We start from the raw sequence: 23,532 nt of genomic DNA, 5'->3' as shown, positions 1-23,532 counted from the left end.
TTGATTGATTTAAATTGTAATTAATCCTTATTGTTTTTATGAATATATTTTCTGATTTAATTTCCAGTGAGGGTTGGACTCCGCCAAGGCTGTCCTTTGTCTCCGATTCTGTTCATAACTTTTGTGGACAGAATTTCTAGGCGCAGTCAGGGCGTTGAGAGTATCCGGTTTGGTGGCTGCAGGATTAGGTCTCTGCTTTTTGCAGATGATGTGGTCCTGATGGCTTCATCTGGCCAGGATCTTCAGCTCTCACTGGATCGGTTCGCAGCCGAGTGTGAAGCGACTGGGATGGGAATCAGCACCTCCAAGTCCGAGTCCATGGTTCTCGCCCGGAAAAGGGTGGAGTGCCATCTCCGGGTTGGGGAGGAGACCCTGCCCCAAGTGGAGGAGTTAAAGTACCTCGGAGTCTTGTTCACGAGTGAGGGAAGAGTGGATCGTGAGATCGACAGGCGGATCGGTGCGGCGTCTTCAGTAATGCGGACGCTGTATCGATCCGTTTTGGTGAAGAAGGAGCTGGGCCGGAAGGCAAAGCTCTCAATTTACCGGTCAATCTACGTTCCCATCCTCACCTATGGTCATGAGCTTTGGGTTATGATCGAAAGGACAAGATCACGGGTACAAGCGGCCCAAATGAGTTTCCTCCACCGGGTGGCGGGGCTCTTCCTTAGAGATAGGGTGAGAAGCTCTGTCACCCGGGAGGAACTCAGAGTAAAGCCGCTGCTCCTCCACATCGAGAGGAGCCAGATGAGGTGGTTTGGGCATCTTGTCAGGATGCCACCCGAACGCCTCCCTAGGGAGGTGTTTCGGGCACGTCCGACCGGTAGGAGGCCACGGCGAAGACCCAGGACACGTTGGGAAGGCTACCTCTCCCGGCTGGCCTGGGAATGCCTCGAAATCCCCCGGGAGGAGCTGGACGAAGTGGCTGGGGAGAGGGAAGTCTGGGCTTCCCTGCTTAGACTGCTGCCCCCACGACCCGACCTCGGATAAGCGGAAGAAGATGGATGGATGGATGGAATTAGATGTTTTTTAAATTGTTGCCATATTTTAATTTTCTGTAAAGCACTTTGAATTGCCTTGTGTACGAATTGTGCTTTATAGCGGTGGTCCCCAACCACCGGGCCGCGGCCTGGTACTGGTCCGTGGATCGATTGGTACCGGGCCGCACAAGAAATAAAAAAAAACATTTATTTTTTTATTAAATCAACATAAAAACCACAAGATACACTTACAATTAGTGCACCAACACAAAAAACCTCCCACCCCCATTTACACTCATTCACAGTCATTCGCACAAAAGGGTTGTTTCTTTCTGTTATTAATATTTCTGGTTCCTACATTATATATCGGTCCGTGGGACAAATTTTCAAGCGTTGACCGGTCCGCAGTTACAAAAAGGTTGGGGACCACTGCTCTATAGGGCAACAATCCAAAAAAGTGCAGTTCCCCTACTGAAAGCCACTACTACCGACCACGCAGTCTGATAGTTTATATATCAATGATGAAATCTTAACATTGCAACACATGCCAATACGGCTGGGTTAACTTATAAAGTGCAATTTTAAATTTCCCGCTAAACTTCCATTTGAAAACGTCTATGTATGATGACGTTTGCGCGTGACGTCAATCGTTGAAACGGAAGTATCCGGACGCCATTGAATCCAATACAAAAAGCTCAATGAACAATGAAGACTGCAAAGAAGAAAGTTGTAGGTGGGATCGGTGTGTTAGCGGCTGGCTGCAGCAACACAAACAGGAGGACGCGCTATCCGACGCTAGCCGCCGACCGCATCAGTGATCGGGTGAAGTCCTTCGTCGCGCCGTCGATCGCTGGAACGCAGGTGAGCACGGGTGTTGATGAGCAGATGAGGGCTGGCTGGCGTAGGTGGATAGCTAATGTTTTTAGCATAGCTCTGTGAGGTCCGGTTGCTAAGTTAGCTTCAATGGTGTCGTTAGCAACGGCATTGTTAACCTTCGCCAGGCTGGAAAGCATTAACCGTGTATTTACAGGTCCATGGTTTAATAGTATTGTTGATTTTCTGTCTATCCTTCCAGTCAGGGGCTTATTTCTTTTGTTTCTATATAAAGTTTAGCCCGATGCTATCACGTTAGCTCCCTAGCTAAAGTGTTTCGCCGATGTATTGTCGTGGAGATAAAAGTCACTGTGAATGTCCATTTCGCGTTCTCGACTCTCATTTTCAAGAGGATATAGTATCCGAGGTGGTTTAAAATACAAATCCGTGATCCACAATAGAAAAAGGAGAAAGTGTGGAATCCAATGAGCCAGCTTGTACCTATGTTACGGTCAGAGTGAAAAAAGATGCGTCCTGCACTGCACTCTAGTCCTTAACTCTCACGTTCCTCATCCACAAATCTTTCATCCTGGCTCAAATTAATGGGGTAATCGTCGCTTTCTCGGTCCGAATCGCTCTCGCTGCTGGTGTAAACAATGGGGAAATGTGAGGAGCCTTTCAACCTGTGACGTCACGCTACTTCCGGTACAGGCAAGGCTTTTTTTTATCAGCGACCAAAAGTTGCGAACTTTATCGTCGATGTTCTCTACTAAATGCTTTCAGCAAAAATATGGCACCATCACGAAATGATCAAGTATGACACATAGAATGGATCTGCTATCCCCGTTTAAATAAAAAAAAATCATTTCAGTAGGCCTTTAATATGGAAACTCACACATATGTTGATTTCCAATTTGTGGTATTATGACACATATCATGACATTCAATAATAATGTACATCGACAGTAGGAGCCCTTGAGCAAACTGCTTGGACGGTGACTAAAAAGAATACACACAACAGTAAGTGACTTCACATGCAAAGTTGCAAGACTTTATTAATTCAATGCAACGTTTCTGAGTGAGTCATTTAGCCAATCTGAGAGCTGCACTTGCAAGAGGCGGGACACCAAGAGGCGACGTTGCTGTTGTTGCAGCCCCACTGCTCCTTCAGCTCAGGACAGTTGCTGTACTGGTCACTGTAAGGGCAGGGGTTTGCTAAGGGGGCGATACAGAAATTGACGGATATGTTAATTGAATAGCAGGAAGAAAACAAGATAAAATGTGGAGTTTACTGTAAGAGCACAATGGATCAATTTTGTGTTTATCATTTTAGAGCGCAGGCTGCTGCTACTTACTGCACAATTTATTCTCACAGGCGTTGGGGCAGTCAGCGCAGGAGGGTCCTGACTTGTAGGGACGAGCCAACTGGTAATTTCCACTAAAATGTAGGTCAGGACATCAAATATTTACTGCATATCGCTATCAGCCCAAACATGTAACAGATATGCAGCAGTCGCTATTTCATGACTACATTGCAAAAACTGAAATCTAAGTAAGATGAAATATCTCAAATAAGGGTGATATTTGCTTATTTTCTGTCTGATAAAATAATTCTTCTCACTAAGCAGATTTTATGTTAGTGTTTTACTTGTTTTAAGTGTTTTGGTCCTAAATGATCTCAGTAAGATATTACAGCTTGTTGCTGAGATTTGATGACCTATATTGAGTAAAACATGCTTGAAACTAGAATATCAACTGATGCAAAGCTGTGTCATCAACACTCACAAGTATAAAACTGCTTTTTTTAAAGTAATAATTTCTTACTTCAAGCATGACAAAAAAAAAATCATGATGCCGAGCGCATATCATTATGTCAAGATAATGGCACTAGTATTTACTTAAAGGCCTACTGAAAGCCACTACTACCGACCACACAGTCTGATAGTTTATATATCAATGATGAAATCTTAACATTGCAACACATGCCAATACGGCCGGGTTAACTTATGAAATGCAATTTTAAATGTTCGTACCCAATGTGTCACCATACAAACTGCTCTGTTTTCATCGAAAAATTCCACAGTATTCTGGACATCTGTGTTGGTGAATCTTTTGCAATTTGTTTAATGGACAATGGAGACTGCAAAGAAGAAAGTTGTAGGTGCGATTGGTGTATTAGCGGCGGACTACTGCAACACAACCAGGAGGTTGTGTTGTGTTTGAGCTGGATAGCAGACGCGCTACCGTGAGTACAGCTTTGGCTTCCAAACATTTGATCGCTTGCCCGTACGTGCGTGTCGCTATGTGCATGTCACGTACGTAACTTTGGGGAAATATATGTTTCTTGCCGACTCTGATGGCGGCCGGGGTGTCGTCGAAAGCTACAACGCCCGCCGCCGCTCCGTAGCTAAGTTAACTTTAATTGTTAAGCTTCGCCAAGCTGGAAATTATTAACCGTGTATTTACATGTTCATGGTTTAATAGTATTTTTGATCTTCTGTCTATCCTTCCTGTCAGGTTTTTTTTTAATCTTGTTTCTATCTGCATTTAAGCCTGATGCTATCACGTTAGCTCAGTAGCTAAAGAGCTTCACCGATGTATTGTCGTGGAGATAAAAGTCACTGTGAATGTCCATTTCGCGTTCTCAACTCTCATTTTCAAGAGGATATAGTATCCGAGGTGGTTTAAAATACAAATCCGTGATCCACGATAGAAAAAGGAGAGGGTGTGGAATCCAATGAGCCCTTGTACCTAAGTTACGGTCAGAGCGATACACCCTGCACTACACTCTAGTCCTTCAATCTAACGTACCTCATCCACGAAAATTTCATCCTCGCTCAAATTAATGGGGTAATCGTCGCTTTCTCGGTCCGAATCTCTCTCGCTCCATTGTAAACAACGGGGAATTGTGAGGAATCCTTCCTCCTGTGACGTCACGCTACTTCTGGTATAGGCAAGGCTTTTTTTTTATCAGCGACCAAAAGTTGCGAACTTTATCGTCGATGTTCTCTACTAAATCCTTTCAGCAAAAATATGGCAATATCGCGAAATGATCAAGTATGACACATAGAATGGATCTGCTATTCCTGTTTAAATAAGAAACATTTCATTTCAGTAGGCCTTTAATTTAAGAATATTTTTCAACATATTGAGGAAAAAGGTCTCCTTTTTTTTTCTACCAAGAAAAGTGCACTTGTTATTAGTGAGAATATACTTATTTTAAGGTATTTTTGGGTTCATTGAGGTTAGCTAATTTTACTTGTTTTGGAAAGTCTTGACAAGCCAAATTTTCTTGTTCTATTGGCAGATAATTTTGCTTAGTTCAAATAAAATACCCCTAATTTTTGTATTTTTTTTCCTTGTTTTTGAACACTGACTTTTTGCAGTGTATAAGCAGACAGTTTTGTACTTGTATTGTTTATTTTAGGACTTGATGGTTCTGATGCATATAAAGTATTGCATACAAAGGAAATGGTCTCAAAAATATTTGGGTTTTACTACATGCCCTTTCATGATATTGCATAATACTTATTGGAATCTAATCATATTTTGTTGTACTTACGGTGGGCAATAGTGGCAGACGTAGAAGTACTTGTAGCGGGAGTTGGGGCAGTAGGCCATAGCACAGCCAATCAGGTTAGACCTGTACCAAACAATCTGGGTATGGGGGAAATATAACGTTTGATTTTGAATGATGATAGTTGATATGAATATTATCATACCTGCGTGAAGTGTCCAACAACTCCTCCGTTGACCGATCCCATTCCATAGCGCCAATCCTTCACCTCATCATACCATGACTGGATAGCGTTGCTCCAGCTGTTCTTGTAGCTGGCCATGTACAGGTTCTCCCCACAGCCGCTAGCTACAGCACAAAACATTTTTTTTACTTCTTTTTTCCACCTGCATGACAGCTGTTAAAATGCCTGTACAGTTACTATAGCTTTTTTTGCAGGTAGTAGTTTGACCCTGGAACTGAACATTGGGAGAATTAGTTTCCAAAGGTGCGACTAATGCATTTTTTTTTACCGTTAAGAGCTTCCACTTTTTAGGTTTTGACTAAAAAAAGGGACTTACTGCTGATCTCTCTTGCGCTGGGCGGGCTGTGCTTCATGGAGCAGGTGTTGGCCCACTTCTGAGCGTTGGCTCCAGCTTCTCTGCTCCAACTCTGTGGACGAGCCACAGATTCACTTTACAGTTCAAACAATTCTAAAGCATTTCTTAATCATAATTTTTAGTACCATTTTGAGCATGTTGCTGGCAGAGGGCTTCACACTTCTCCTCAGGGCATTGTGCTTGTTCACAATCTCAGTCTGTTCCGAGGGCGAGGCCAGGACACTTTCTGACATCACAGCAGAACAAAGTTATTTAAGTTGGGAGTGTGTTGGAATGAAGTTATGGAAGATCAGTGATAACTGTACTCACCCTCCTTCAGGCCGGTCAATCATGGGAGAGGAAACACACATTTTCAAAAATTTGCTAACATTGATTTTTGAACCATGTTTAATTGTACTTACAGCCAACAACTCCACATCATTCTCCGAGTTGGCCGACACCTGCAGGGCGGCACAAAGGCCCAAAGCGCACAGGAAGGCGAAGAGGAACGAGTTCATCGCTAGATTCTGGACTCACACCTTCTAGGGAACACAGGTAGGTTTTTTATATACACGGACTATGTTGCTGCGTGGGATTTAACACATAGACTCAAGGGCATCTCCAACACATTAAAGATAACATTTTTCCCAGTGGAGCACCTGTGTAAAGACCTTGATATGGTTTGTGAACTCTTTTTATTTCTCACGGTGGTGCTAAAAATAGCTCCAAGACTAGGACATACATTTTCAGCACTTCCAGGTAAAAAAAAAAAGTTAATTCTAGAAAAATTCAAAAAATCCACAAGGGAAATTTGGAACAATTTCCCTTTTGATTCATAATAATAATAATAATAGATTTTATTTGTAAAAAGCACTTTATATTGAGTAAACAATCTCAAAGTGCTACAGTGTATTAAAAAATAAATAAAAATAAAAAGATAATAAAGAAATAAATAAAAATAAAAACTAGAACAGCCAAATAGCTATAACTAGTATGCATAAAGTTTGTCTAAGTCTAAAAAGTACACTGCAAAAACTGAAATCTAAGTAAGATTAAATATTTCAAATAAGGGTGATATTTGCTTATTTTCTGTCTGATGAGATAATTCTTCTCACTAAGCAGATTTTATGTTAGTGTTTTATTTGTTTTAAGGGTTTTGGTCCTAAATTATCTCAGTAAGAAATTACAACTTGTTGCTGAGATTTGATGACCTATATTGCTTGAAACTAGAATATCAACTGTTGCAAAGCTGTGTCATTAACACTCACAAGTATAAAACTACTTTTTTAAAGTAATAATTTCTTACTTCAAGCATGGACAAAAAATCATGATGCCAAGATAATGGCACTAGCATTTACTTAATTTAAGAATATTTTTCCACATATTGAGCAAAAAGGTCTTTTCTTTTTTTTTCTACCAAGAAAAGTGCACTTGTTATTAGTGAGAATATACTTATTTTAAGGTATTTTTGGGTTCATTCAGGTTAGCTAGTTTTACTTGTTTTGAAAAGTCTTGACAAGCCGAATTTTCTTGTTCTATTGGCAGATCATTTTGCTTAATTCAAATAAAATACCCCTAATTTTTTTTTTCTTTTTTTTCTTGTGTTTGAACACTGACTTTTTGCAGTGCAGTTAGCACTGACATGGACAAAATGCAGTGGACCATGGGTGAATAAAAACAAATAACAATGCCCAGATGCAAACAGCTGGCTTATGAACCCTCCTGATTGACAATCAGCGCCCTCAGCTGAGATAAAATTGTGCCTGCCGTCCCAAACAGGAAGGGGAGCTTCAGAAAATAAAAAGTGCCGAACAAAGACCCGACAACAAGTCAAACTGTTATGGAGAATCATGACACGGGTATAATAAATGTTAAAACTCAGTCATGCTATCTTTTATTGTTGCTAAACTAAAAGCAAAAGAGGCATGATAGATTTCACCAGCAGGGGGTGCAAGTGTTGAAGGCCCAACCGCCTAAACTGGTTGCTGAAGGAATCTAAACAGCAACTTAACTAATTATGGCTCTGGAATTTTTAGAAATATTAAGTTATGTTATGTGTCCAACATAGTCCTTCTCAAATAGTAGGGCGGGAGGTATAGTTATAAAAAATTTATAGACAAACTTTACCATTTATTATTATATATCATACCAAAGACTATAAAAATGGGACCCATTACCTCCCTGCATAATTTCGCCACACCTGGTGTGTGTGTGACAATAATTGGCACTTTAACTTTAACTTTATATTATTACCTGCAACAAGCACTAGTGAAAAGGGACTGGGAGGTGTTTCCCATGGCTGGAGAAGTTAGCTGGTCACTATGTGTGCATTAACATCTAAGTAAGCTCAGAATGCTTTTGCGTGTTGATGTTCTCACATTTCATGACAGAGGTCATATTTTTCCAACCTTTTAATCCTACTTCTTCAAATGCACATCTCTGTTGTCACTGTATTAAAACACCGTTAGACATAGTTACATATTGTGTCTTTAAAAAAAATAAAAAAAATAAAAATACAAACCGGTGTTCTGCAGCTACTCAGCCGCCCTTCCTGGATTTTCCCTGTTGTAGTTTTTACCTGCCCCGTTAAAAAGCACCTGGAGCGTGAGCCAAAAGAGGCAGGTAGGGGCTTCCTTCATCCATTGTTCTCCAAAGCAGGATGTTCTAAATTCTCAATAAGTGAAGGGAAGCTTCTGTTCCCTTTCCTCATCCGTTGCGTTCCCATTCGCCATGGCTGTGTCACGTAGTTTCAAAGATGATTTGATCTACTTTCCACACTATTGCAACTGTCAAAGCAATTGTTCCATATGCTCCACGATGCTGATTTAAGGCGGGTTAGTTCTAGGGTTTGTTGATTATTGGTATGAATTTAAAACTTACTGTACAGTATATGTGGCTCTTTTAACATTAAAATGTGTCACTTTTTTGTTGCTACTGTGAAAAGGCTATTATCTATACAAAACGTGTCTTAAGTGCGGCTCACAGCTAATTTTTTAACTGGCCTACAGAACGTTCTAAAAATACTCTTACTTAAAAAACATTAAAAGTGTAAAAAAGAGCAGCTGTAAAGTAAAGACAAAGCTTTTTTTTTTTAACATTAAATTTGTTTTTAAAAATTAAACTGTCAAAATAGACACCTTTCAGAATGCATCCTTCAGTGGAAAAAGTTATTCTATATTCTCCTATAAATTTACTTCCACTAATTTAATGAAAAAACACACACATCATGCAGCAATACAACCGAAAATGTAACTAGAACAGTTAAAGGCTCGAAAGCTGTGTTTAGTTTGTTATAATTATTTGTTCTATGTTCTATGATGGTCACTTGCAGTCTCTTTCAAAAGCGTCACCTGTGTGTCACTTAACAGGTGTACTTACAGCTCTGCCATCCTGACAGACCTGACAAATTCAGTTTGGTGGATGATTATTGTGAATTATTAAAATTATTATTATGAATAATATGATCAATTACGGCAGGGGTCACCAACGCGGTGCCCGCGGGCACCAGGTAGCCCGTAAGGACCAGATGAGTAGCCCGCTGGCCTGTTCTAAAAATAGCTCAAATAGCAGCACTTACCAGTGAGCTGCCTCTATTTTTAAATTTTATTTATTTACTAGCAAGCTGGTCTCGCTTTGCCCGACATTTTTAATTCTAAGAGAGATAAAACTCAAATAGAATTTGAAAAGCCAAGAAAATATTTTAAAGACTTGGTTTTCACTTGTTTAAATAAATTCATACATTTTTTTACTTTGCTTCTTATAACTTTCAGAAAGACAATTTTAGAGAAAAAATACAACCTTTTTTAAACACATATACCTTTTTACCTTTTAAATTCCTTCCTCTTCTTTCCTGACAATTTAAATCAATGTTCAAGTAAATGTATTTTTTTTATTGTAAAGAATAATAAATACATTTTAATTTAATTCTTCATTTTAGCTTCTGTTTTTTCGACGAAGAATATTTGTGAAATATTTCTTCAAAATTATTATGATTAAAATTCAAAACAATTATTCTGGCAAATCTAGAAAATCTGTAGAATCAAATTTAAATCTTATTTCAAAGTCTTTTGAATTTCTTTTAAAATTTTTATTCTGGAAAGTATAGAAGAAATAATGATTTGTCTTTGTTAGAAATATAGCTTGGTCCAATTTGTTATATATTCTAACAAAGTGCAGATCGGATTTTAACCTATTTAAAATATGTCATCAAAATTCTAAAATTAATCTTAATCAGGAAAAATTACTAATGATGTTCTATAAATTATTTTTTTAATTTTTTCAAAAACATTCGAATTAGCTAGTTTTTCTCTTCTTTTTTTCGGTTGAATTTTGAATTTTAAAGAGTCGAAGTAAACTATGTTTCAAAATTTAATTGTCATTTTTTTTGTGTTTTCTCCTCTTTTAAACCGTTCAATTAAGTGTAAATATCATTAATTATTAATAATAACATAGAGTTAAAGGTAAATTGAGCAAATTGGCTATTTCTGGCAATTTATTTAAGTGTGTATCAAACTGGTAGCCCTTCGCATTAATCAGTACCCAAGAAGTAGCTCTTGGTTTCAAAAAGGTTGGTGACCCCTGCTCTAGTGATTGCTTTGGTGATTGGTTTGTGTCCAGGGATGCTGGGTAAAGATGAGCCGGCAGCCCAGCATGTGTTTATCAGTGGCAAACATGATCTACATGGTATTGTAATGGTTCTTGGATTCTGGCAACATTGTCATTTTTGGATTAGTGTGACTTCCATTTGTCCAAACCAACAGATCCCGCCTGGCATCCAGGCCGCAGCCTGCGCTCGAGTAGGCAACGCTCTGGGTGCAGGAGACACAGCAGGGGCGCTTCTCACCTGTAAGGTGTCGCTCTCGCTTACAGGTCAGTGTACCGTTGCTTGTAGCTCAAGTTCAAATGTGCATGTACATTTAGCATTGTGTGATGTTTCTGTTTTGAAGCTGCCTTTGCTGTTGTTGGAGGTATAGCGCTCAACTCTGCCAAATCCGTGATTGGCTTCATCTTCACTTCTGACCAGTGAGTCTCTTTAACTGCCCTGGCAAGGGATTAAAAAGTCTGATTTGAGAAAACTGTTTTGGAAAAAGACAATCAGAAAAACTCAAACGTAAAGGTGTGAAGTGCAGTGGAACTTTTAAGCCTAAACATAGCATTCTTAAAGGGGAACTCCACTTTTTGGAGAATTTTGCCCATCATCCACAACAGTGGTGGCTGCTGGTCTGAAACTTGAAAAATGTTCTGGCAGTGGTGTATATTTCATGATCGCTGATTGGCCCACTTTCCTTTCAATCAAAAAGAGTTTCCTCTGTAGACAGCTCATCCAATCATCATGCAGTAGCCAACGAGCCAGCTGAGGCTCACTTTTAGAGATGCTCAGCGTCCGTGGGCAGGACAAATCTGATCATTTATCCAGTGGCTGTCTAGTTTGGCTGCGGTGGAACGACCCACTCTATGCTCCCCAATTAAAGTCAATGGATGCTCAGCTTTAACAGTGTTTAATTCACTGTGACGCTACCACAATGAATGAGAAGAGAGTTGCTTCAGCTGCTGCGAAAGTGGCTGATTTTAAACAAATGTTGTCTAGTGCAGTGGTCCCCAACCACCGATTGGTACCGGGCCGTGCAATAAATTAAATTTTTTTTATTTTATTAAAAAAAAAAAAATTAAATCAACATAAAAAACACAAAATATACATTACATATCAATATAGATCAATACAGTCTGCAGGGATACAGTCCGTAAGCACACATGATTGTATTTCTTTATGAAAAAAACCCAAAAACAAACACCCCCCCCGGTCCGTGGGACAAATGTATCTTTCCATTTAGATTGTACAGGTAGTGTAGGGATGTGAAAGTGTCTGGTAATGGTACCATTTAATTAATAACAACATTGTTCCACTTCCTCCAAAGTCAGCGGATGGCTACATGCAAGTGACGACCGAGTGCCCCGATGGGAACCCAAAGAGCCAATATGTCATTAAGGAGAGCGTGGACCATCTCTCCGTTTCCCAGCTGATCATCCGAAGAGGCATCGCCATATTTATTGTGGTGGGTCTCCTGGTTGTGGGAGTTTGTGTGCACTTCCTGCTGCCTTTGCCAGAGAGCCCGATCTGGAAGGCCAACTTCACAATGGAGGTGCTCAATGCCATTTACAGTCCTTTGCAAACCTCTGTTACTCTGCTTGACTCTTCCTGAGGAGACGCAGATGTTAATCAAACAATTATTTGATTCAAGGTTGCATTATTCATCAGACTGTCAGTGCAGGAGTTGATCACACACAATTTATCGCTTAGTTTCTGTCTTCACAATAAAAGTGCTGCTCCATCGCGCCTGCGCTAACAAAATAAGAGTCTCCGAAAGCCAGCGCAAACAAGCTAGCAAGCTACGGAGTTTGCCGCCAACGTATTTCTTGTAAAGTGTATAAAAACGAATATGGAAGCTGGACAAATAAGATGCCAAAAATGTGGTATTAGACAGAAAGGAGCAACTTTTTTTCTCCTCCATTTGAAAACGTGGACGTTAGCAGCACTGCTGTCTGATTCCTATCAATGCAAGTCATCACAATCATACCAACTTATATTCTTGTCTTCATGAAAGAAAGGAATCTATATGTTAAACATGCATGTATATTCATTAAAACACCTCTAACATGTGAACAAAAACGGCAAAATAAATAAATATAAATTATTTACTGTATATATAAATGTCTATGTATGTATGTATATATATATATATGTATGTATGTATGTATGTATGTATATATATATATAATATGTGTGTGTATATATATATGATATGTGTGTGTATGGATATGTATACACTACCGTTCAAAAGTTTGGGGTCACCCAAACAATTTTGTGGAATAGCCTTGATTTCTAAGAACAAGAATAGACTGTCGAGTTTCAGATGAAAGTTCTCTTTTTCTGGCCATTTTGAGCGTTTAATTGACCCCCCAAATGTGATGCTCCAGAAACTCAATCTGCTCAAAGGAAGGTCAGTTTTGTAGCTTCTGTAACGAGCTAAACTGTTTTTAGATGTGTGAACATGATTGCACAAGGGTTTTCTGCCTTCTGAGCCAATGAGCAAACACATTGTACCATTAGAACACTGGAGTGATAGTTGCTGGAAATGGGCCTCTATACACTTATGTAGATATTGCACCAAAAAACAGACATTTGCAGCTAGAATATTCATTTACCACATTAGCAATGTATAGAGTGTATTTCTTTAAAGTTAAGACTAGTTTAAAGTTATCTTTATTGAAAATAAGGACATTTCAATGTGACCCCAAACTTTTGAACGGTAGTGTATATGAGGTAGATCACCTCGACTTGGTCAATTAAAAAGTAGCTCGCCTGCTGAAAAAGTGTGGGCACCCCTGAACTCAACGTCAAATTTGAGGAAGCACATGGCGGTAAGTAACGTTAGTAGATATTTTGGCTGTCGCCGTAGGCTGATGTTAGCTTCCCTGCTATGAATCACTGTCAAATGTACATCGTGTGGGGACATTTATTAACGCACTGCAGCCTCGTAGACAGACAGACACGCACACACGCACGCATACAAACACCAATCAGAAGTGCACAGTGTGTTCTCAGGTGCAGCCCACACCTATCAGTTTATGGTTTGCGTAAAGGCTAACTTGTTATTTTCCTTTGTAATCTCTGCCTACTGAGCCTAAGGTGCTGTTAAGTTATTGTGGCTCAATTTGCCTTAATTTTTTTTATGTTAATGTATTATTATTTAAAATATATTATTGTTTTAGTTGCTTAAGAGATATTCCTGGCTCTGAATTTGCTCATTGCTATTTTTATGTTTTTGTGCATTATTTGTTAAACGAGCAGGTTACTCAGTACTTGAGTAGTTTGTTCACAACATACTTTTTACTTTTACTCAAGTAAATATTTGGGTGACTACTCCTTATTTTTACTTGAGTAATAATTCTCTAAAGTAACAGTACTCTTACTTGAGTACAATTTCTGGCTACTTTACCCACCTCTGTCCCTTAGACACCACCACTTGCTGGATCGGATCCAATGCCCTGCGACTTGGATTAGGGGCCGGATCTGGACAAAGATCTGTATTTTTTTTTATGCTTTCAAGTAAATACAATTATTTGTGATTAATTAATTAATTAAGATCTGTGATAGATTAATTAATGAATCTCTTTTTTTTTTCAAGATTGTTTTATAAATACTTAAGCAGATCCCAAATACACAGAAAATAGGTTAAGTGGATGTTGCTTAATAGATCAACATTAATAATAATACATTTTACTTATAAGGCACCTTTCTGGGCACTCAAGGACACCATACAAAATCAAAACAATAAAATCAATTGGATAAAAACAACAACAAAGATAAGATTGACAATGAATCAGGAATAGGTGTGTTTTGAGTCTTGAAGTTACAAAGGTCTGGTGGTAAAGAGTTCCAAAGCTCGGACACCCACGGTGGACAGTTCAAATAAGGGGACAGTGAGATGAATGGTTGAAGAAGATCTTAGGGAGTGTGAGGGTGTGGTGACATGGAGCAGGTCAGAGAGTGTCAAGAAGACCAAGGATAGCTGAATGGTTAAAGCAGCTGATGCCCACTCAGAGGGACTGGGTTCAAATCCCAGTCAGATCAACCGGTAACAAAGAAAGCTCTGGCGGGAAGAGTTCACATTTTATATTATACTTTATTGAGACAGATTCCCAATCAAATATGTCACTGGGTCAAGAAAACATGCTTTTAGAAGCCCAAGGATAGCTGAGTGGTTAAAGCAGCTAGCTCCCAATCAAAGGGGACTGGGTTCAAATCCCAGTCAGGTCACTCTGAAACTACTAAAGCTCTAGTCAGAGGAATACAACTTTTGTACTATAGTTTAAATGTTCTCAATTGTATATGTCATTGGGGCCCGAAATCTGGGAATAAGAAGACAGGATAGCTGGATGGTTAAACAGCTAGCTCCCAATCAAAGGGTTCTGGGTTCAATCCCAGTCAGGTCGATCGGCTTGCCAAGCCAAAGTATGCAGGAGTGGGGACGCCGGACAATGTGTGTCACATCCCCCACACAGGGAAAAGTTAAGTGGTAACTTATAGTTAAAAAAGGTAAGTATGGGTAATAATAATAACAAAAGTCAAGGGTAACCTCGGGGGTTAGCTCCTCCTGTGTGCCGAGGCTAAAGTTGGTAAGTGGACCAGCAGTAATTCCTAGGCTGGGATGGGCGGGACTAGGAAGATGTATAATTAATCATTGTGAGTGTCGACCAATCAGCTCTCCTGCTCTGACTAATTGCAATTGAAATAATAAAATAAATGAAAGATGAAACAATTATAAATGGATGATGAATAAACCAAATAGAAAAAACATAATTGGGGGGAAAAAATGGAGGAAATAAAACTAGTGGAATAATTTAATTAAAAGATAATTGTATTGATAATTAATTATTTTGATAATTGATTATACAAATTGTTTTTTTTATTATCTACATTTTTTAAAATCTCAATTGCAATTAGACATGTTTTTATTAATGATATTTTTTTATTATCCAATTATTTCTATTTTTTTTATTATCTCAATTGCGGATTTAAAAAAAAATTATTATCTCAATTGCAATTAGTCAGACCAGGAGCTCCCGTCAAACAAGCTCTTTGATTTGTGTTTTGTAACATGTATTTAAAAACAGCAGAGTGCTCCTGTCACATAAGGATCTTTGATTTTTCCACATTTAAGTGCTCCCGTCAAGCACGATCTTTGATTTGTGTTTTGTAACATGTATTCTAAAACAGCAGAGTGCTCCTGTCAAAGAAAGGATCTTTGATTTTTCCACATTTAAGTGCTCCCGTCAAGCACGATCTTTGATTTGTGTTTTGTAACATGTATTTTAAAACAGCAGAGTGCTCCTGTCACATAAAGGATCTTTGATTTTTCCACATTTAAGTGCTCCCGTCAAGCACGATCTTTGATTTGTGTTTTGTAACATGTATTTTAAAACAGCAGAGTGCTCCTGTCAAAGAAACGATCTTTTGTATCTTTGATTTTTCCACATTTAAGTGCTCCCGTCAAGCACGATCTTTGATTTGTGTTTTGTAACATGTATTTTAAAACAGCAGAGTGCTCCTGTCACATAAAGGATCTTTGATTTTTCCACATTTAAGTGCTCCCGTCAAGCACGATCTTTGATTTGTGTTTTGTAACATGTATTTTAAAACAGCAGAGTGCTCCTGTCACATAAAGAATCTTTGATTTTTCCACATTTAAGTGCTCCCGTCAAGCACGATCTTTGATTTGTGTTTTGTAACATGTATTTTAAAACAGCAGAGTGCTCCTGTCACATAAAGGATCTTTTGTATCTTTGATTTTTCCACATTTAAGTGCTCCCGTCAAGCACGATCTTTGATTTGTGTTTTGTAACATGTATTTTAAAACAGCAGAGTGCTCCTGTCACATAAAGGATCTTTGATTTTTCCACATTTAAGTGCTCCCGTCAAGCACGATCTTTGATTTGTGTTTTGTAACATGTATTTTAATACAGCAGAGTGCTCCTGTCACATAAAGGATCTTTGATTTTTCCACATTTAAGTGCTCCCGTCAAGCACGATCTTTGATTTGTGTTTTGTAACATGTATTTTAAAACAGCAGAGTGCTCCTGTCACATAAAGGATCTTTGATTTTTCCACATTTAAGTGCTCCCGTCAAGCACGATCTTTGATTTGTGTTTTGTAACATGTATTTTAAAACAGCAGAGTGCTCCTGTCACATAAAGGATCTTTGATTTTTCCACATTTAAGTGCTCCCGTCAAGCACGATCTTTGATTTGTGTTTTGTAACATGTATTTTAAAACAGCAGAGTGCTCCTGTCACATAAAGGATCTTTGATTTTTCCACATTTAAGTGCTCCCGTCAAGCACGATCTTTGATTTGTGTTTTGTAACATGTATTTTAATACAGCAGAGTGCTCCTGTCACATAAAGGATCTTTGATTTTTCCACATTTAAGTGCTCCCGTCAAGCACGATCTTTGATTTGTGTTTTGTAACATGTATTTTAAAACAGCAGAGTGCTCCTGTCACATAAAGGATCTTTGATTTTTCCACATTTAAGTGCTCCCGTCAAGCACGATCTTTGATTTGTGTTTTGTAACATGTATTTTAATACAGCAGAGTGCTCCTGTCAAAGAAACGATCTTTTGTATCTTTGATTTTTCCACATTTAAGTGCTCCCGTCAAGCACGATCTTTGATTTGTGTTTTGTAACATGTATTTTAAAACAGCAGAGTGCTCCTGTCACATAAAGGATCTTTGATTTTTCCACATTTAAGTGCTCCCGTCAAGCACAATCTTTGATTTGTGTTTTGTAACATGTATTTTAAAACAGCAGAGTGCTCCTGTCACATAAGGATCTTTGATTTTTCCACATTTAAGTGCTCCCGTCAAGCACGATCTTTGATTTGCGTTTTGTAACATGTATTTTAAAACAGCAGAGTGCTCCTGTCAAAGAAAGGATCTTTGATTTTTCCACATTTAAGTGCTCCCGTCAAGCACGATCTTTGATTTGTGTTTTGTAACATGTGTTTTAAAACAGCAGAGTGCTCCTGTCAAAGAAAGGATCTTTGATTTTTCCACATTTAAGTGCTCCCGTCAAGCACGATCTTTGATTTGTGTTTTGTAACATGTATTCTAAAACAGCAGAGTGCTCCTGTCAAAGAAAGGATCTTTGATTTTTCCACATTTAAGTGCTCCCGTCAAGCACAATCTTTGATTTGAGTTTTGTAACATGTATTTTAAAACAGCAGAGTGCTCCTGTCAATGAAAGGATCTTTGATTTTTCCACATTTAAGTGCTCCCGTCAAGCACGATCTTTGATTTGTGTTTTGTAACATGTATTTTAAAACAGCAGAGTGCTCCTGTCACATAAAGGATCTTTGATTTTTCCACATTTAAGTGCTCCCGTCAAGCACGATCTTTGATTTGTGTTTTGTAACATGTATTTTAAAACAGCAGAGTGCTCCTGTCACATAAAGGATCTTTGATTTTTCCACATTTAAGTGCTCCCGTCAAGCACGATCTTTGATTTGTGTTTTGTAACATGTATTTTAAAACAGCAGAGTGCTCCTGTCAAAGAAAGGATCTTTGATTTTTCCACATTTAAGTGCTCCCGTCAAGCACGATCTTTGATTTGTGTTTTGTAACATGTATTTTAAAACAGCAGAGTGCTCCTGTCACATAAAGGATCTTTGATTTTTCCACATTTAAGTGCTCCCGTCAAGCACGATCTTTGATTTGTGTTTTGTAACATGTATTTTAAAACAGCAGAGTGCTCCTGTCACATAAAGGATCTTTGATTTTTCCACATTTAAGTGCTCCCGTCAAGCACGATCTTTGATTTGTGTTTTGTAACATGTATTTTAAAACAGCAGAGTGCTCCTGTCAAAGAAACGATCTTTTGTATCTTTGATTTTTCCACATTTAAGTGCTCCCGTCAAGCACGATCTTTGATTTGTGTTTTGTAACATGTATTTTAAAACAGCAGAGTGCTCCTGTCACATAAAGGATCTTTGATTTTTCAACATTTAAGTGCTCCCGTCAAGCACGATCTTTGATTTGTGTTTTGTAACATGTATTTTAAAACAGCAGAGTGCTCCTGTCAAAGAAAGGATCTTTGATTTTTCCACATTTAAGTGCTCCCGTCAAGCACGATCTTTGATTTGTGTTTTGTAACATGTATTCTAAAACAGCAGAGTGCTCCTGTCAAAGAAAGGATCTTTGATTTTTCCACATTTAAGTGCTCCCGTCAAGCACGATCTTTGATTTGTGTTTTGTAACATGTATTTTAAAACAGCAGAGTGCTCCTGTCAAAGAAAGGATCTTTGATTTTTCCACATTTAAGTGCTCCCGTCAAGCACGATCTTTGATTTGTGTTTTGTAACATGAATTTTAAAACAGCAGAGTGCTCCTGTCACATAAAGGATCTTTGATTTTTCCACATTTAAGTGCTCCCGTCAAGCACGATCTTTGATTTGTGTTTTGTAACATGAATTTTAAAACAGCAGAGTGCTCCTGTCACATAAAGGATCTTTGATTTTTCCACATTTAAGTGCTCCCGTCAAGCACGATCTTTGATTTGTGTTTTGTAACATGTATTTTAAAACAGCAGAGTGCTCCTGTCACATAAAGGATCTTTGATTTTTCCACATTTAAGTGCTCCCGTCAAGCACGATCTTTGATTTGTGTTTTGTAACATGTATTCTAAAACAGCAGAGTGCTCCTGTCAAAGAAAGGATCTTTGATTTTTCCACATTTAAGTGCTCCCGTCAAGCACGATCTTTGATTTGTGTTTTGTAACATGTACTTTAAAACAGCAGAGTGCTCCTGTCACATAAAGGATCTTTGATTTTTCCACATTTAAGTGCTCCCGTCAAGCACGATCTTTGATTTGTGTTTTGTAACATGTATTTTAATACAGCAGAGTGCTCCTGTCAAAGAAACGATCTTTTGTATCTTTGATTTTTCCACATTTAAGTGCTCCCGTCCAGCACGATCTTTGATTTGCGTTTTGTAACATGTATTTTAAAACAGCAGAGTGCTCCTGTCAATGAAAGGATCTTTGATTTTTCCACATTTAAGTGCTCCCGTCAAGCACGATCTTTGATTTGTGTTTTGTAACATGTATTTAAAAACAGCAGAGTGCTCCTGTCACATAAGGATCTTTGATTTTTCCACATTTAAGTGCTCCCGTCAAGCACGATCTTTGATTTGTGTTTTGTAACATGTATTCTAAAACAGCAGAGTGCTCCTGTCAAAGAAAGGATCTTTGATTTTTCCACATTTAAGTGCTCCCGTCAAGCACGATCTTTGATTTGTGTTTTGTAACATGTATTTTAAAACAGCAGAGTGCTCCTGTCAAAGAAACGATCTTTTGTATCTTTGATTTTTCCACATTTAAGTGCTCCCGTCAAGCACGATCTTTGATTTGTGTTTTGTAACATGTATTTTAAAACAGCAGAGTGCTCCTGTCACATAAAGGATCTTTGATTTTTCCACATTTAAGTGCTCCCGTCAAGCACGATCTTTGATTTGTGTTTTGTAACATGTATTTTAAAACAGCAGAGTGCTCCTGTCACATAAAGGATCTTTGATTTTTCCACATTTAAGTGCTCCCGTCAAGCACGATCTTTGATTTGTGTTTTGTAACATGTATTTTAAAACAGCAGAGTGCTCCTGTCAAAGAAAGGATCTTTGATTTTTCCACATTTAAGTGCTCCCGTCAAGCACGATCTTTGATTTGTGTTTTGTAACATGTATTCTAAAACAGCAGAGTGCTCCTGTCAAAGAAAGGATCTTTGATTTTTCCACATTTAAGTGCTCCCGTCAAGCACGATCTTTGATTTGTGTTTTGTAACATGTATTTTAAAACAGCAGAGTGCTCCTGTCAAAGAAAGGATCTTTGATTTTTCCACATTTAAGTGCTCCCGTCAAGCACGATCTTTGATTTGTGTTTTGTAACATGAATTTTAAAACAGCAGAGTGCTCCTGTCACATAAAGGATCTTTGATTTTTCCACATTTAAGTGCTCCCGTCAAGCACGATCTTTGATTTGTGTTTTGTAACATGAATTTTAAAACAGCAGAGTGCTCCTGTCACATAAAGGATCTTTGATTTTTCCACATTTAAGTGCTCCCGTCAAGCACGATCTTTGATTTGTGTTTTGTAACATGTATTTTAAAACAGCAGAGTGCTCCTGTCACATAAAGGATCTTTGATTTTTCCACATTTAAGTGCTCCCGTCAAGCATGATCTTTGATTTGTGTTTTGTAACATGTATTCTAAAACAGCAGAGTGCTCCTGTCAAAGAAAGGATCTTTGATTTTTCCACATTTAAGTGCTCCCGTCAAGCACGATCTTTGATTTGTGTTTTGTAACATGTACTTTAAAACAGCAGAGTGCTCCTGTCACATAAAGGATCTTTGATTTTTCCACATTTAAGTGCTCCCGTCAAGCACGATCTTTGATTTGTGTTTTGTAACATGTATTTTAATACAGCAGAGTGCTCCTGTCAAAGAAACGATCTTTTATATCTTTGATTTTTCCACATTTAAGTGCTCCCGTCAAGCACGATCTTTGATTTGTGTTTTGTAACATGTATTTTAAAACAGCAGAGTGCTCCTGTCAATGAAAGGATCTTTGATTTTTCCACATTTAAGTGCTCCCGTCAAGCACGATCTTTGATTTGTGTTTTGTAACATGTATTTTAAAACAGCAGAGTGCTCTTGTCAAAGAAAGGATCTTTGATTTTTCCACATTTAAGTGCTCCCGTCCAGCACGATCTTTGATTTGCGTTTTGTAACATGTATTTTAAAACAGCAGAGTGCTCCTGTCAATGAAAGGATCTTTGATTTTTCCACATTTAAGTGCTCCCGTCAAGCACGATCTTTGATTTGTGTTTTGTAACATGTATTTAAAAACAGCAGAGTGCTCCTGTCACATAAGGATCTTTGATTTTTCCACATTTAAGTGCTCCCGTCAAGCACGATCTTTGATTTGTGTTTTGTAACATGTATTCTAAAACAGCAGAGTGCTCCTGTCAAAGAAAGGATCTTTGATTTTTCCACATTTAAGTGCTCCCGTCAAGCACGATCTTTGATTTGTGTTTTGTAACATGTATTTTAAAACAGCAGAGTGACAGGAGCACTCTGCTGTTTTAAAATACATGTTACAAAACACAAATCAAAGATCGTGCTTGACAGGAGCACTTAAATGTGGAAAAATCAAAGATCCTTTATGTGACAGGAGCACTCTGCTGTTTTTAAATACATGTTACAAAACACAAATCAAAGATCGTGCTTGACAGGAGCACTTAAATGTGGAAAAATCAAAGATCCTTTCTTTGACAGGAGCACTCTGCCGTATTAAAATACATGTTACAAAACACAAATCAAAGATCGTGCTTGACGGGAGCACTTAAATGTGGAAAAATCAAAGATCCTTTATGTGACAGGACCACTCTGCTGTTTTAAAATACATGTTACAAAACACAAATCAAAGATCGTGCTTGACGGGAGCGCTTAAATGTGGAAAAATCAAAGATACAAAAAATCGTTTCTTTGACAGGAGCACTCTGCTGTATTAAAATACATGTTACAAAACACAAATCAAAGATTGTGCTTGACGGGAGCACTTAAATGTGGAAAAATCAAAGATCCTTTATGTGACAGGACCACTCTGCTGTTTTAAAATACATGTTACAAAACACAAATCAAAGATCGTGCTTGACGGGAGCGCTTAAATGTGGAAAAATCAAAGATACAAAAAATCGTTTCTTTGACAGGAGCACTCTGCTGTATTAAAATACATGTTATAAAACATAAATCAAAGATTGTGCTTGACGGGAGCACTTAAATGTGGAAAAATCAAAGATCCTTTATGTGACAGGACCACTCTGCTGTTTTAGAATACATGTTACAAAACACAAATCAAAGATCGTGCTTGACGGGAGCGCTTAAATGTGGAAAAATCAAAGATACAAAAGATCGTTTCTTTGACAGGAGCACTCTGCTGTATTAAAATACATGTTACAAAACACAAATCAAAGATCGTGCTTGACGGGAGCACTTAAATGTGGAAAAATCAAAGATCCTTTATGTGACAGGACCACTCTGCTGTTTTAAAATACATGTTACAAAACACAAATCAAAGATCGTGCTTGACGGGAGCACTTAAATGTGGAAAAATCAAAGATCCTTTATGTGACAGGACCACTCTGCTGTTTTAAAATACATGTTACAAAACACAAATCAAAGATCGTGCTTGACGGGAGCACTTAAATGTGGAAAAATCAAAGATCCTTTATGTGACAGGACCACTCTGCTGTTTTAAAATACATGTTACAAAACACAAATCAAAGATCGTGCTTGACGGGAGCGCTTAAATGTGGAAAAATCAAAGATACAAAAAATCGTTTCTTTGACAGGAGCACTCTGCTGTATTAAAATACATGTTACAAAACACAAATCAAAGATCGTGCTTGACGGGAGCACTTAAATGTGGAAAAATCAAAGATCCTTTATGTGACAGGACCACTCTGCTGTTTTAGAATACATGTTACAAAACACAAATCAAAGATCGTGCTTGACGGGAGCGCTTAAATGTGGAAAAATCAAAGATACAAAAGATCGTTTCTTTGACAGGAGCACTCTGCTGTATTAAAATACATGTTACAAAACACAAATCAAAGATTGTGCTTGACGGAGGCACTTAAATGTGGAAAAATCAAAGATCCTTTATGTGACAGGACCACTCTGCTGTTTTAAAATACATGTTACAAAACACAAATCAAAGATCGTGCTTGACGGGAGCGCTTAAATGTGGAAAAATCAAAGATACAAAAAATCGTTTCTTTGACAGGAGCACTCTGCTGTATTAAAATACATGTTACAAAACACAAATCAAAGATCGTGCTTGACGGGAGCACTTAAATGTGGAAAAATCAAAGATCCTTTATGTGACAGGACCACTCTGCTGTTTTAAAATACATGTTACAAAACACAAATCAAAGATCGTGCTTGACGGGAGCACTTAAATGTGGAAAAATCAAAGATCCTTTATGTGACAGGACCACTCTGCTGTTTTAAAATACATGTTACAAAACACAAATCAAAGA

General features: G+C 38.2%; 2 protein-coding genes and 1 long non-coding RNA gene across 4 annotated transcripts in view; 1 reads left to right on the top strand and 2 right to left on the bottom strand.

Moving 5' to 3' along the window:
* Window positions 1-23,532, bottom strand: part of LOC133640938 (uncharacterized) — a 285,276-nt gene that overhangs the window by 71,605 nt on the left and 190,139 nt on the right. The window lies entirely within an intron of this gene.
* On the bottom strand, window positions 2,816-6,455 carry LOC133641152 (serotriflin-like). Its single transcript, XM_062035047.1, has 7 exons — window positions 6,304-6,455; window positions 6,032-6,132; window positions 5,868-5,958; window positions 5,513-5,655; window positions 5,353-5,447; window positions 3,146-3,228; window positions 2,816-3,005 (listed from the first exon to the last, which is right to left on the bottom strand). The coding sequence occupies exons 1-7, from the start codon at window positions 6,401-6,403 to the stop codon at window positions 2,878-2,880; spliced, it is 741 nt and encodes a 246-aa protein (XP_061891031.1). The 5' UTR covers window positions 6,404-6,455; the 3' UTR covers window positions 2,816-2,877.
* Window positions 6,193-12,673, top strand: LOC133641153 (multidrug and toxin extrusion protein 1-like). 2 transcript variants are annotated; one of them, XM_062035048.1, is made up of 5 exons: window positions 6,193-6,440; window positions 10,503-10,568; window positions 10,646-10,754; window positions 10,832-10,907; window positions 11,801-12,673. In XM_062035048.1, the coding sequence occupies exons 2-5, from the start codon at window positions 10,518-10,520 to the stop codon at window positions 11,823-11,825; spliced, it is 261 nt and encodes an 86-aa protein (XP_061891032.1). In that variant the 5' UTR covers window positions 6,193-6,440; window positions 10,503-10,517; the 3' UTR covers window positions 11,826-12,673. The 2 variants fall into 2 exon arrangements, 1 of the variants encoding a protein (XP_061891032.1); XR_009824261.1 differs by lacking the exon at window positions 10,503-10,568 and having other exon boundaries at window positions 6,195-6,440.

This window comes from Entelurus aequoreus, linkage group LG23 (assembly GCF_033978785.1).
Source record: "Entelurus aequoreus isolate RoL-2023_Sb linkage group LG23, RoL_Eaeq_v1.1, whole genome shotgun sequence".
NCBI lineage: Eukaryota > Metazoa > Chordata > Actinopteri > Syngnathiformes > Syngnathidae > Entelurus > Entelurus aequoreus.
This window is presented reverse-complemented; position numbering and strand designations above follow the sequence as displayed.